This window comes from Entelurus aequoreus, linkage group LG06, assembly GCF_033978785.1.
Source record: "Entelurus aequoreus isolate RoL-2023_Sb linkage group LG06, RoL_Eaeq_v1.1, whole genome shotgun sequence".
In the NCBI taxonomy this organism is placed as follows: domain Eukaryota; kingdom Metazoa; phylum Chordata; class Actinopteri; order Syngnathiformes; family Syngnathidae; genus Entelurus; species Entelurus aequoreus.
In genome coordinates, this window is record NC_084736.1 from 72,853,322 (window position 1) to 72,868,048 (window position 14,727).

At 41.9% G+C, this 14,727-nt stretch overlaps 1 protein-coding gene across 1 annotated transcript in view; it reads left to right on the plus strand.

Annotated features, from left to right (window-relative positions):
- The window catches only part of LOC133652752 (nuclear receptor corepressor 2-like), a 152,745-nt gene that overhangs the window by 56,854 nt on the left and 81,164 nt on the right, over nt 1-14,727 (plus strand). The window contains exon 3 of the mRNA XM_062051803.1: nt 2,817-2,932. Within this exon, the coding sequence (XP_061907787.1) occupies nt 2,817-2,932 (116 nt within the window). The remainder of the gene's footprint in view (nt 1-2,816; nt 2,933-14,727) is intronic.

Here is a 14,727-nt window from a genome sequence, read left to right on the forward strand (position 1 = left end):
GCAGGTCTATGTTATAGTCGCCACACATGACAAATGTTTTATTTTCCTTCACCTTACACAATAATTCTTCCAAACTATCATTAAATGCTTCTACTTTAGACCCAGGTGTCCTATACATACACGTAACAATAACATTTCTCTTCTTTTCTATTTCTACCTCTACAGTTACACATTCAAATAAATCATCAATTACCACTGTCATACATTCCACAGGTCTACATTTCAATTCACAGTCAACAAACAGGGCCACACCTCCTCCCTTCTTGTTTCTTCTACTACAGTGATACAACTCATACCCGTCAATGGAGAAATCGATACCTCTGTCTTTATCGATCCATGTTTCAGAAAGTGCTATTATTTTGAATTTGCCATTTAGAGTCTTCAGGTATTCGTCAATCTTTGAGAAATTTGCATATAAGCTTCTACAGTTGAAATGTATTAAAGAAAATGTATTATCTAAACTAACATTGTCATTGAATTGTTCCTCTGTGTAGTAGTCACATGTAGCATTGATTGAGTTGAACAGATGGTTTTCTGGGTCAACATCATTTTCAAAGTCATACAGTTTATAGTCCATGTATTCAGCTCTTAGAAACTTTTGATTCTCAGTTGTCTCACCTTCTCGCTGCGTAGCCTTCCCCGTCTCCAGCCAAGGATGAGCCGTGTCAGTCATAAGTCTAGCAGGTCTCATCTATATTGATCCAAGTCGCGGAGCTCTCGGATCATGACAACTTTGGCTTCTTCATATGGTCCATTTAGCCGAATCATGATTTTGCTGTTCCGTGTCCATGTTGCTTGTATCTTGTTTTCTTTTCTGAGGATGCGTGCTTGTCTTGCAATGTCAGCGTTCTTCTTGGTAAGATGTTCATTGATGTAAACCCCAGTTCCCTTCAGCTTCTTTCCCTGCCGTAGTAACTCCGTCTTGTGTTTCCGATTTACAAACCGGATCACAATGGCTGGGTTGGTTCTGCTGTCCTTCCTGGGGATAGTATGGCACGCTGAAATGCTGCCACTTTGAAGAGTCATGTTCTTACTGGAAAAAAAGTTAATTACTTGCCGTTCAAGTGTCACAAGTTCGTCTGCCGGGGCTTCGGCGTCCTTGTCAGCGTCCCTGCTGCGAGTCCCGGCCACTCTTGCATATGTGCGATGTTTGGTTTCTAGTCCACTTATAATTAAATCGTCCATTCTGGTGTACTGTTCAATTTCGTCAATTCTTGCTTCTAGGTCAACAATTTTCTTGTCTTTTTCCTTGATGATGTTTTTCAGCATTTTGATTTCGGTCAACAACTCCATGAGTGTGTCTTGCTGTTTGGCCACTGTCCTTACATCCTCCGACAGGGAGTTAAGCGATTTTCTGATCTCCTCCAAGTCTTCCTCGAATTTCTTGTGTTTCGCACTCATTTTCTTAATTCACTTGGTTTTCTTCTTAATTTCAGTTCGGTTTCTTTACTGGCTAAAACTCACAACCCAAATTGCCGAGACGCGTCACTGCACTTTCGCCTTCCCACCGATGGGGTCCCGTCCGGCCTGGCAAGCCTCGCTCCAGCCTCTCTCCTCTCCCGGGCCTCGCCGCAGTCACCTGCCGGTCTCGTCTCCACGAGATGGTCCCGCTGCTGCCAGCCGCTAGCCGTTAGCCGCCAGCCTGGCCTCTCCCTCGCCGCCCTGCTGCCGTCACTTGCCGCCGCGAGAAAGCTGCTGGTCCCGCCGCAGTGAGGTGGTGGTGCCGCCGCTGCTGGCCGGTAGCCGGGCCTCTCCCTGCTTGGTTGGTGCGGGCCTCACTGCTGTGTAGCCGGGCGACGGCGGCATGAGCCTCTTCCTTTCCAGATGTTTCGCGTTCGTTTGTGGCGTGCTGCTGCTCGGCCCCGCTGTGGTCTGCTGTGGCGGGCTGCTGCTCGGCCTCGCCGTGGTCTGCTGTGGCGTGCTGCTGCTCGGCCCCGCCGTGGTCTGCTGTGGCGTGCTGCTGCTCGGCCTCGCCGTGGTCTGCTGTGGCGTGCTGCTGCTCGGCCTCGCCGTGGTCTGCTGATTGAGAAGTGTGCTGTCCACAAGCTGTGCTGCTATTAGGGGATCACTCTTCCTCCACTCCACAAGCTTCCTTCATAACTGCTGCAGTGTTCTTTTCCCTCCGTTTCATCAGCGCTGCCTCTCTTTCTTGAGCGATGTCATCCACTTTTTCTCAGTCGACTCACGCTGTCTTTGAAGCTGCCCATGATGATTATCATTTAAACCATTTGTATGCACATACAACACTTAAGACCTTCAGTATATCAGTATGTGGAATTAAATTATGGAATGGATTAAGCAAAGCAATCAAACAATGCACTAATATGATCCATTTCAAGAAACTCTTCAAAAAAGTGTTTACAAAGTACAAAGAAGAAGAACCATGATAAACATTCTGAATTTATTTCATCCATCCATTCTTTCATTCTCAAAATAATCTTACTTGTCTCATCTTATGAAATGTAATTTACTTCACCAATTATTATTTATTTATTCATTTTTATTGTGATTACTTATGGAGTATATTGTGAATAAATTGAGAACAGGAAGTGAACAAAAGTTTTAGCAACTGTTATGTAAAAGAAAAGGGCTAGTATTAAATAAGCTCTGCTTCTTCCTACTTCTTTTTGAACATGTTGAAAAGAGAGACTGGAAATTGTGATGTATCATGTTGTATGCTTGCATGTTCCAAATAAACTCAAACTCAACTCAACACTGTTTATGTGAATAAAAGTAATTGCTGTTTTTTACAGGGCACAATTTAATAATTATTAACATTACGATCCATTAAATATTTGTTGGATTTACTTTTCTAGGAAGTGGGAATGGTGGACTACCACTCCCATCATGCCAGAGACTACAGCTCCCACCTGGCTCAACCCCATCGCCGTCGTCCCTCCTTGCTTTCCGAATTCCAGCCTGGCAGCGAGAGGTATGTTCAATCCTCATGTAATTAGGATGCTCCAGCCTAGTTTCTGGCACGTTATTTTTAAATTGCTTTGAGGGGTAATGGGAGATGCAGCGTTTGGCCGTCTCACTCTGCCGGGACGGCGTGGCTCGGTTGGTGCCAGCAACTTGAGGGTTCCGGGTTCGATCCCCGCTTCTGCAATCCTAGTCACTGCTGTTGTGTCGGTGGGCAAGACACTTAACCAACCTGCTCCCATTGATTTCACTTCTAAAGTGCTTTGAGTCAATAGAGAAAAGCGCTATATGAATTCACTTCACTTCTTTGGGAGGCAAGGCAGTTTTGCACATATAGTACTTCATCAACAGGGGATTAAGTTCCACCAAAGTTCTGTGTTGGTTGCTTGCCACTAGTAGATTATTTGTGTTGACAGAGTGTTGCGGTGGTCTAATTTTGCATATATTTTCATGTGTAGCTATTTTTAAAAATTATGTGTGTGGGTATGCAGTAGATACCTTTGCATGGTGTGTTCTGTAAGTGTGAACTTTTTGTTGTTATATTTGTTTGCGCCTTGAGAGAGGTGGATGTTTTGGTTGGTGACTTCCTTCCCGTTCCTTTGTGCAGTCTAATGGAGTATTTGCTAAGCCGATTGCTGCAATTCAAGAGCACTGTCTTAATTAATTAAGCTGAATTTTGCCTCTGTCCAGTCCTTGTTCGACTCGTGGCCCTGGGTGCCTGTCTTTTCAAGATAGTCAGACATAATCTATAATGTCCGACAATGGCTTTTTTGCCGATATCCGATATTCCGATATTGTTCAACTCTTAATCCGATACTGATAACAACCGATACCGATATATACAGTCGTGGAATTAACACATTATTATGCCTAATTTTGTTGTGATGCCCCGCTGGATACATTAAGCAATGTAACAAGGTTTTCCAAAATAAATCAACTCAAGTTATGGGGGGGGTATATTGTAGCGTCCCGGAAGAGTTAGTGCTGCAAGGGGTTCTGGGTATTTGTTCTGTTGTGTTACGTTGCGGATGTTCTCCCGAAATGTGTTTGTCATTCTTGTTTGGTGTGGGTTCACAGTGTGGCGCATATTTGTAACAGTGTTAACATTGTTTATACGGTCACCCTCAGTGTGACCTGTATGGCTGTTGACCTTGCATTCACTTGTGTGTGTGAAAAGCCGTAGATATTAAGTGACTGGGCCGGCACGCAAAGGCAGTGTCTTCAAGGTTTATTTGCGCTCTGTACTTCTCCCTATGTCCGTGTACTAGAGATGCGCGGATAGGCAATTACTTCATCCGCATCACAAAAGTCGTCATCCACCCGCCATCCAACCGAACTAACATTTTATCAAAGCCACAACCGCCCGCCACCCGCTCGTTGTTATATATATAATATAGACCAGGGGTCGCACCCTAACAGCAATAATTAGGGCGTGCTGTGATGGTACTGTCTTTATTACCCTCTACAACATGTACAGACAGCGTGTCAGCCCAGTCACATGTTGTGTGCGGCTTCTGCTTGCACACGTAAGTGACAGCAAGGCATACCTGGTCCACAGCCATACAGGTTACACTGACGGTGGCCGTATAAAACAACTTTAACACTCTTAATATGTGCCACACTGTGAACCCACACCAAACAAGAATGACAAACACATTTCGGGAGAACATCCGCACCGTGAGACAACATAAACACAACAGAACAAATACCCAGAACACCTTGCAGTCCTAACTCTTCCTGGCTGAAATATACACCCCGCTACCACCAAACCCCGCCCCCCCTACACTGCGCCCCCACACATAACCTCCCCCCCCCCTCCTCCGTGCGTCGGTTGAGGTGGGCAGGGTTTGGTGGTAGCGGGGTGTATATTTCAGCCAGGAAGAGTTAGGACTGCAAGGTGTTCTGGGTATTTGTTCTGTTGTGTTTATGTTGTCTCACGGTGCGGATGTTCTCCCGAAATGTGTTTGTCATTCTTGTTTGGTGTGGGTTCACAGTGTGGCACATATTAAGAGTGTTAAAGTTGTTTTATACGGCCACCGTCAGTGTAACCTGTATGGCTGTGGACCAAGTATGCCTTGCTGTCACTTACGTGTGCAGGCAGATGCTGCGTACAACATGTGGCTGGGCTAGCACGCTGGCTGTACATGTTGTAGAGGGTGATAAAGGCAGTACCAACACGGCACGCCCTTATTATTGTTGATTGGGTGAAAATCAGCAGACATTCGAGAGAATTGGTTCAACCGCCACCCGCCCGAATCTAATTAAAATCTATTTTTTTCGTCATGCATCCCCCCGACCCGCGGACTATCCGCGGACTCCGCGGTTGTGTCCGCAAACCGCGCATCTCTACCGTGTACACAGCGGCGTTTTAAAAAGTCATACATTTTACTTTATGAAACCGATACCGATAATTTTGAAACCGAAACTGATCGTTTCCGATATTACATTTTAAAGCATTTCCCGGACTGCCGATATTATCGGCAGTCCGATATTATCGGACATCTCTAGTTCAAACATACAGTAAGTCCTCTTATGGTGTGTTTAAAGCCGGCAAGACAGTGTTGTGGATCTCTGGAAATGACAGTTTACAACCGCGACGTCATTGCAAGTCTCCGTTTGTGCCGTGCACACGCATACGCTAAGCGGAGAGTTTTGGAAATCTACGCTTTGGCCAGCGTTTGTAAAAGTCTACGTTTTTAAAGACAAAAGTATGCGTCTGCGTGTGGAAAAGAGGCCTAATCGCAGAGATAAATATGCCTTTATTAAGTATCCGTGTTCATGTGGACATGGCCTAAATTGGCTCTTGTGTGTGAATGTGAGTGTGAATGTTGTCTATCTGTGTTGGCCCTGCGATGAGGTGGCGACTTGTCCAGGGTGTACCCTGCCTTCCACCCGAATGCAGCTGGGATAGGCTCCAGCACCCCCCCGCGACTACGAGAGGGACACACGGTAGCAAATGGATGGATGGATGATCTCTGCCTTATGTGAAAACATAGCAAAGAAACGTCCAAACTCAGTATTCCAAAATAAGGTTTCTTTCTCTCTGCCGAATGTTTCCCTCATTCAGCTTGACCTACATTTCATCATCAGTCAAGAGACAGCCCAGGCAAACACAAAAATCAAACGCAGAAACAGACACCTCCAATTTCATGTTACACAGGCACTGTAATTGTAGTTAATCTGTGTAGCTACAGTCGTGGTCAAAAGTTTACATACACTTGTAAAGAACATAATGTAAGTTTCCAATCATTTTTATAACTCTTATTTTTTTGTGATAGAGTGATTGGAGCACATACTTGTTTGTCACAAAAAACATTCATGAAGTTTGGTTCTTTTATGAATTTTTTGTTTAATCTGAAATCACATGAACAAAGATAAAACCTTCTGGAGGAAAGTTCTGTGGTCAGATGAAACAAAAATTGAGCTGTTTGGCCACAATACCCAGCAATATGTTTAGAGGAGAAAAGGTGAGGCCTTTAATCCGAGGAACACCATTCCTACCGCCAAGCATGGTGGTGGTAGTATTATGCTCTGGGCCTGTTTTACTGCCAATGGAACTGATGCTTTACAGAGAGTAAATGGGACAATGAAAAATTTTTCAAATTCTTCAGGACAACCTAAAATCATCAGGCCGGAGGTTGGGTCTTGGGCGCAGTTGGATGTTCCAACAGGACAATGACTCTAAACACACGTCAAAAGTGGTAAAATAATGGCTAAATCAGGCTAGAATTAAGGTTTTAGAATGGCCTTCCCAAAGTCCTCACTTAAACGTGTGGACAATGCTGAAGAAACAAGTCCATGTCAGAAAACCAATACATTTTGCTAAACTGCACCAATTTTGTCAAGAGGAGTGGTCAAAAATTCAAGCAGAAGCTTGTGGATGGCTACCAAAAGTGCTTTATTGCAGTGAAACTTGCCAAGGAACATGTAAGCAAATATTAACATTGCTGTATGTATACTTTTGGCTAGAGATGTCCAATAATGGCTTTTTTGCCGATATACCGATATTCTCCAACTCTTAATTACCGATTCCGATATCAACCGATACCGATATATACAGTCGTGGAATTAACACATTATTATACCTAATTTAGTTGTGATGCCCCGCTGGATGCATTAAACAATGTAACAAGGTTTTCCAAAATAAATCAACTCAAGTTATGGAAAGAAATGCCAACATGGCACTGCCATATTTATTATTGAAGTCACAAAGTGCATTTTTTTTTTAACATGCCTCAAAACAGCAGCTTGGAATTTGGAACATGCTCTCCCTGAGAGAGCATGAGAAGGTTGAGGTTGGGGGGTAGCAGGGGGTGTCCCGGAAGAGTTAGTGCTGCAAGGGGTTCTGGGTATTTCTTCTGTTGTGTTTATGTTGTGTTACGGTGCGGATGTTCTCCCGGAATGTGTTCGTCATTCTTGTTTGGTGTGGGTTCACAGTGTGGCGCATATTTGTAACAGTGTTAAAGTTGTTTCTACGGCCACCCTCAGTGTGACCTGTATGGCGGTTGACCAAGTATGCATTGCATTCACTTGTGTTAAAACACGTAGATATTATGTGATTGGGCCGGCACGCAAAGGCAGCGCCTTTAAGGCACGCCCCCAATATTGTTGTCTGGGTGGAAATCGGGAGAAATTCGGGAGAATGGTTGCCCCGGGAAATTTTCGGGAGGGGCACTGAGATTCGGGAGTCTCCCGGGAAAATCGGGAGGGTTCAAAAGTATGACTGGGAGACGCAACTGCTCTGTACTTCTCCCTACGTCCTTGTACTACTCCGTACAGGGGCGTTTTAAAAAGTCATAAATTGTACTTTTTGAAACCTATACTCATAATTTCCGATATTACAATTTAAAGCATTTATCGGCCGATAATATCGGCAGTCCAATATTATCGGACATCTCTACTTTTGACCCAGCAGATTTGGTCACATTTTCAGTCGTTGTCGTCGGCGGCGATCACTCGAAACGAGTATGATTGTCCTCCTGTTGGTGGGATTGCCTTCAGTGGAATCTTTTAAAGTGGGGAGACTGGTGCACAGACAGCCACCACACTGTCCTTGGCAAAGAGAAGGCCAGGGTCCAATGGTTTGGAGACCAAGACAATTGGGGGCCCATCTTTGCTGCAGCCTTCTTCCGCCTTTGTGACCGTTGTAGAGCTTCTATGCAACCATCAACGGCAGAGTGGGCGGATGATGTAGACCCATAATAAGTTCATAAAATAATCATACTTCATGAATGTTTTTTGTGACCAACAAGTATGTGCTCCAATCACTCTATCACAAAAAAATAAGAGTTATAGAAATGATTGGAAACTCAAGACAGCCATGACATTATGTTCTTTACAAGTGTATGTAAACCTTTGACCACGACTGTATGTCCTGCTGTACGCGGGTGTAAAACGTGGCCCACGTTGGCACACAAAGTCATAATATAAACATAAAAGTTTTATGGTCTGGGTTTATTTTGTATGATGTTTTATACGTCTCCATTAAGTGGCTCCTTCTCTCCGCAACATCTCAGATTCATTCATCCTCATTGTAGCCTCTCTGCAAGCAGGCTCTGTGCCAGCTGCAGTTGTAGAGCTCTTTCTCTCTTTGGCGCGGCAAAGACGTTGGCACCGGCAGCCGCACAAACATTGTTGCGCTTTTTACAGTAACGTCCTGCCATCAGTGCACGTAATCTCTATTCTCGTTGTTAACGGGACCCAAGCCAGTGTCGCTGTTGTTAGGTGTTGCTGTTTGTTGTTTTGCCCTCTCTCCTCCCCCACCCCCGACACACATCTCGCTCTCTCATCCTCCAGACAAATCCTCCCTGGGGATCAGATTATTCTGCACGCTCACGAGAGGGAGAAAGAAAATAAGGACACAGAGATGGGCAGAGGGGAGGGGGGGGTTTGGTTGGAGCTTGATGTGATTATGTAAGTGCTAGGAAGCTATGGAGATAAAAAAAAATGGGACTGAAACAGGGGAAATGTGTTAAGGGGAGTCGCCGTATTCCATCTGGCATTTTATTTTTGCCAACTTTTGTATTAAGATTAACATACAATAGTAAACGTTTCTTCTATAGATTATGTTGTTTCCTCGACATGCGCCCAGTTTGCACATTGCATAAGTGCCATACCTGCTGGTTCATCTCTTCTGTAGCAATCTGTAGTCTTGGCTCGGATTCAGGCTTTTTGGTATAGAGACAGAACCGCACAGTAGGCCATTGTGGGCCGAGACCAGCAATTATGGTTGTGTTTTCCTCTCTGATTTTTTTAGAAGCCACTTCCATTTTGACACTGGCAGCAAAACTACCAACATTCTGGCATCTCACTGTAGGACAGACTTGAAATAATCGTTCTCTCAGAACAGACGAGTGTTTATTTGTGGGGTGTTCCAATATCCCCAAATCTAAGTAGCTTGACAGGAAATCTGCATTACTGGTTTACTTATGATCACAGTGTGTTGTTATTGTCTGATGTAGGGCTGGGATATATATCGAATATACTCGATATATCGCGGGTTTGTCTCTGTGCGATATAGAAAATGACTATATCGTGATGTTCGAGTATACGTCCTCATGCAGTTGCTTTTAGCTGCGGGCATTATACTACAGGCTTTTCTCACTCTTTGTTGTCTCTGCTTCTCACAGAGACATAAAACAAGCGCACCTTCTTACATACGTCACATACGTATACGCCCTCGCGGAGCAGAGAGGTAGCGGCATGGGTAACGTTAGCTGTGGTGCGAGTGGTAATAGAAGGTGCGAATCTGGTAACAAATGAAGGAAGAATTAATTCCCAAGAAAAACAGCACGGGGTCCATCGTATGTCGAACAGACAACCGTAATTTGTCAAGTGTGGGGCAAAAGCGTTGCTACAAAAAGTAGCATTACTGCTAAAATGTAGCATCATTTGAAAAGTCACCCGCTAGAGAATGAAGAGTGTTTGAAACTCTGCATGTCAACATCTCCGTCCGGTGCCACACCAACAAAATGCCATTTCCAGCAACTATCACTCCAGTGTTCTAATGGTACAATGTGTTTGCTCATTGGCTCAGAAGGCTAATTGATGATTAGAAAACCCTTGTGCAATCATGTTCACACATCTGAAAACCGTTTAGCTCGTTGCAGAAGCTACAGAACTGACCCTCCTTTAAGCAGATTGAGTTTCTGGAGCATCACATTTGTGTGGTCAATTAAACGCTCAAAATGGCCAGAAAAAGAGAAAGAGAACTTTCGAACTTTCATCTGAAACTCGACAGTCTATGCTTGTTCTTAGAAATGAAGGCTATTCCACAAAATTGTTTGGGTGACCCCAAACTTTTGAACGGTAGTGTATATATATATATATATATATATATATATATATATATATATATATATATATATATATATATATATATATATATATATATATATGTATATGTATGTATGTATATATACCAGTGGTTCTTAACCTTGTTGGAGGTACCAAACCCCACAAGTTTCATAGGCGCATTCACCGAACCCTTCTTTAGTGAAAAATATATATATATTTTTTTTTCAAATTCAAGAAAAAGTCGTATGTTTTTTTACTGGTGCACAAAATGAACCGTGCATGAACATCACCTTGTTCAAAGAACAAAACCAACACAGTGCATGAACTCACAACAAATTACACACCTTACACACATTACCATGAATTGATTAACGTGGACCCCGACTTAAACAAGTTGAAAAACTTATTCGGGTGTTACCATTTAGTGGTCAATTGTACAGAATATGTACTGTACTGTGTAAACTGTACTGTGTATTCTCTTCCTTTGCAATCTGCAAGTAAAAGTTTCAATCAATCAATCAAAAAATCTGCAAATCAGATGGAAAATGAGAGGGAACATTGTTTGGAGGTATCCATAATACGCTGATAGGGAGAAGTTTTTATTTACACGATAAGTCGGATGTTTCTTTACCTCCGTGGCGGAGGCTCTGCCGAACCCCTGAGGCTGACTCACCGAACCCCTAGGGTTCGATCGAACCCAGGTTAGGAACCACTGATATATATATATATATATATATATATATATATATATATATATATATATATATATATATATATATATATATATATATATATATATATATATATATATATATATATATATATATATATATATATATACACCTACTCATTTAGCAGGATACAATATACACACACATTTCTCTAAGAGGGACAAGCGGTAGAAAAAAGATGGATGGATGGATTTTCTCTTTTTATTTATGAACACATATCTTATATATAAAAAGGACAAGTCAATTAAAAAATATATTTTTTAGCACCCAATCTATATTGGGTCATATTTACACATATGAATCAAGAGATGGCATTCGTAATTTCTCTGTGTCTGCAGCACATCTCTGTTATTCTTGCTGTCAATGGGTGTTTTTCTTATCATCATGTCACGACGTTGACATTGTCTCTGTGCAATTCTTCATGCCATTTCTTCAAGTGAGAGAGAAAAAAATTGACGTGTTAAGTTACTAGCAAGGACCCATTGTGGCGGCAGTAGATTAATTCATCGTTGTTTGGTTGAGGTTTGACCTTTTTAATCCAAACAAAAGAGTTCCTCTTTCCAATTCCTCACCAATTTCTCTTTGGGTTTTGTTGGTTTTGCTTTTGTTGGGCTCTGTTTGTGGTAAATGTTGACATCTGTGCTCCCACCGCCTCTCCTCGTAAAGTTCTTTCAAAGTGATGTAAAAAATGCTCCCACAAAGTAGCGGTGTTACTGCAGTTACATTAGCCGCAGCCCAGACATGAAACATTATGACATAAACAATAGAGTTAGATCGTACGGTAGACATTTTTATGTCGCACTAGGATGTATATCGCAATATCGCACAGCACTAGTCTAAAGACCTCATTATGCTACAACGTGGCCACTACGGCGGCCCCCTTAATGGCGTCTTGATCCATTTATGCTCTTCAAAATGGGATGAGTGTGTTTTGCAGTATTCTGCTTTTCCGACAGTGTTTTCCTGTGAGAGTGCGACCGCAGCTCTCATTGACTAGCTATTTGGCTGTTAACTGAATTGACATCCAGATTGTTGTTGGAACTGAAACTAATTAATGTGGAACATCAGTTACTTTATTTGTGCTTGTTGCCATGTAACCACTCATATTCATTTCATAGTCACATACTGTAACTGCTCCTATTGGCATATTGCATGTATCTTCGCTCAAACAGCCCTCAAGGTCTGCTATTGATTGTGTTTTGGCTGGCTTTTTAATTCTTTTGCTGGAGGGAAAACACAGAAGTGATGTGCAGTCCTAAAAAAGCTGAGCAATCATAGCTCTGTGGTCCACATCGCCTTTGGAGGTGGAGAATTTGGAGGTGCAGTCAAGCTTGGCCGGAGGGATTTGGAGCCAGTTGCCGTAATGAGGGCTGTGTATTATGACCAATTTCCTGAATTGATTTGGATTTCATTTCATAAGATTCCTAATCATTTAATCACGATTTTATTCAATCAGCTCTTATAATTGAAATCTCCATCTATAAGAGCACAATACTGGGAAAGTCCTAACTGTTACAAAATACAAATGTACCGTATTTTTCGGAGTATAAGTCGCTCCGGAGAATAAATCGCACCGACCGAAAATGCATAATAAAGAAGGAAAAAAACATATATAAGTCGCACTGGAACATGCATCATTCAGATCCACGGGAAGTCCACAAGTAAGTTCACTCATTTATCGTTTCTGTATTTTTAAAAGCGATTGTATGAGACTCAATTGTGGCCAAAAGTTACTTTGAAAGTACGGAGGACGGAGGACGGAGGGGGTCTTAAACGGTGGCATTGTTGTGTGTGGCCACAGATGAGGGTAGGTGAGATTTACCCTAGATAACCTGTGTAGAAGGGGCTTTAATAGCCCATAGAGTATTGCGGGGGAGAACAAGGAACACAACAAATAAGCGGCGTTTGGTCATTTTAACGTGAAATAAATTATATCGATATTACGATATTTTCTTGATTCATATCTTGTTTAAAAATATATCGATATATTTTACAAACTGGATATATCGCCTAGCCGTGGTTGTAAGCACAAACTTCTATATTAGACAGTTTAAAATTGAACGGTAAACACGACCGTATTGCAACATTCCATCACTGCAAAATTGCATCACGGTATTGTTTTCTCAAAGTACAAAATATTAACAGTAAATATGTGAGCTATTTTTCTGAGAGGCTTTTTTTGTTAGCGCAGTTAGACATGATATAAACCCAACAATTTTATTGTAAGGGCCGAAGTGTGTTCTTTGTTTTTCGGAGCTCTTGATGACAGTGCTGTGTGCAAGGAGATTTGTAAACAAAATTACCATCGAGTCAAGGCTGCCCTCCTTTCTCCATAGTGAGCTTGCGCCACACCAGCAGTTCTCCTACAGGACTCACAATGACAAATCCAGCACATACAAATAACAGTTTCAGTCAGATGTTTTTAATTGCGTGATCATTATGTAGTGCGGTTGGAGAACCTGAAGGAAAAAGTCTGGCGTGTGCGGGGGGTGTAAATCGTTGCCAACAAAAGTTGCGATGGCCTGTCAAAATAGCCCAGTTGAAAACTATGAACTTTCTTGGAGCAATGTAGAAAACTTGGACGTAGTTTTGACTAGGACCCCTGAAAACAAACTGATCTTTCCTGGAATGCTAATAATCTGAGTGACGAGGATTACGGTTACATGATCTGGCCGCAGAGGGGGAGAGTGGTTAATTTAGCATGTTGGCCTCACAGTCAGGAGATTGTGGGTTAGAATCTCTGCCGTGGCATCTCTATTTGGCGTGTTCTCTGGCTTTTGCTACATCCAACAAACACGTGTGTAAAGATTGTATTATGCTACAGCCTTACTGCTAGGGCTGGGTAAAAAAATAAATTCATACTTTGCAATATCAATTAATGGAACAGTCTTGTGCTTAAAGCAATTTGTCAGTACTCAGTTGAGTATTTCTAAACAAATGTGTTAGGTCAAACATTTTAAAAATAACAACAACTCTTACCGTTTATTATAAGTTTGCATAAATGTTTCCAGTTCGTCACAAACTAGCTTTATGTGGTTTAAGTCTGTAAACTAGGCTTGCCACTCCAAGCTTACATTTTTATTTTTTCTTTAGGTTGTTTTGGCATTGTCGGATAGGGTAGCGCCTTACTCCTTCCCTTATTGTGTAACTCAGTTATTCTTTGTTTAGAATGTTTCCTTGCATACTGGGGCTGTAAATTAATTGCGATTTTGGAATTAATCATCAATAGTACCTTATCATGAACACAACACATATTGTAAAACATTTTTTATTCAAGCGGACAATTATTACATTAGCGAACAATTACACTGCAAAAAGTCAGTGTTCAAAAACAAGGGAAAAAAATACATAAATTATGAGTATTTTACTTGAACTAAGCAAAATTATCTGCCAATAGGACAAGAACATTTGGCTTGTCAAGACTTTCCAAAACAAGTAAAATTAGCTAACCTCAATGATCCCAAAATACCTTCAAATAAGTATATTCTCATTAATAACAAGTGCACTTTTCTTAGTTTAATATGAGACCTTTTTTCTCAATATGTTGAAAAATATTCTTAAATTAAGTAAATGCTAGTGCCATTATCTTGACATAATGATATGCGCTTGCGCTCGGCATTACATTTCTTGAAACCAGCAAACTTATACTAAAAACTTGTTTATTTTTCTTAATGGAAAGGCAACAAGGCAACCGCTTGTTACTCTCGGGGTCTCCTAGCCGCTCAGGCAAAACATATTGTCTAAAAATGCATTTTTCCATCGATAACATGACATCATC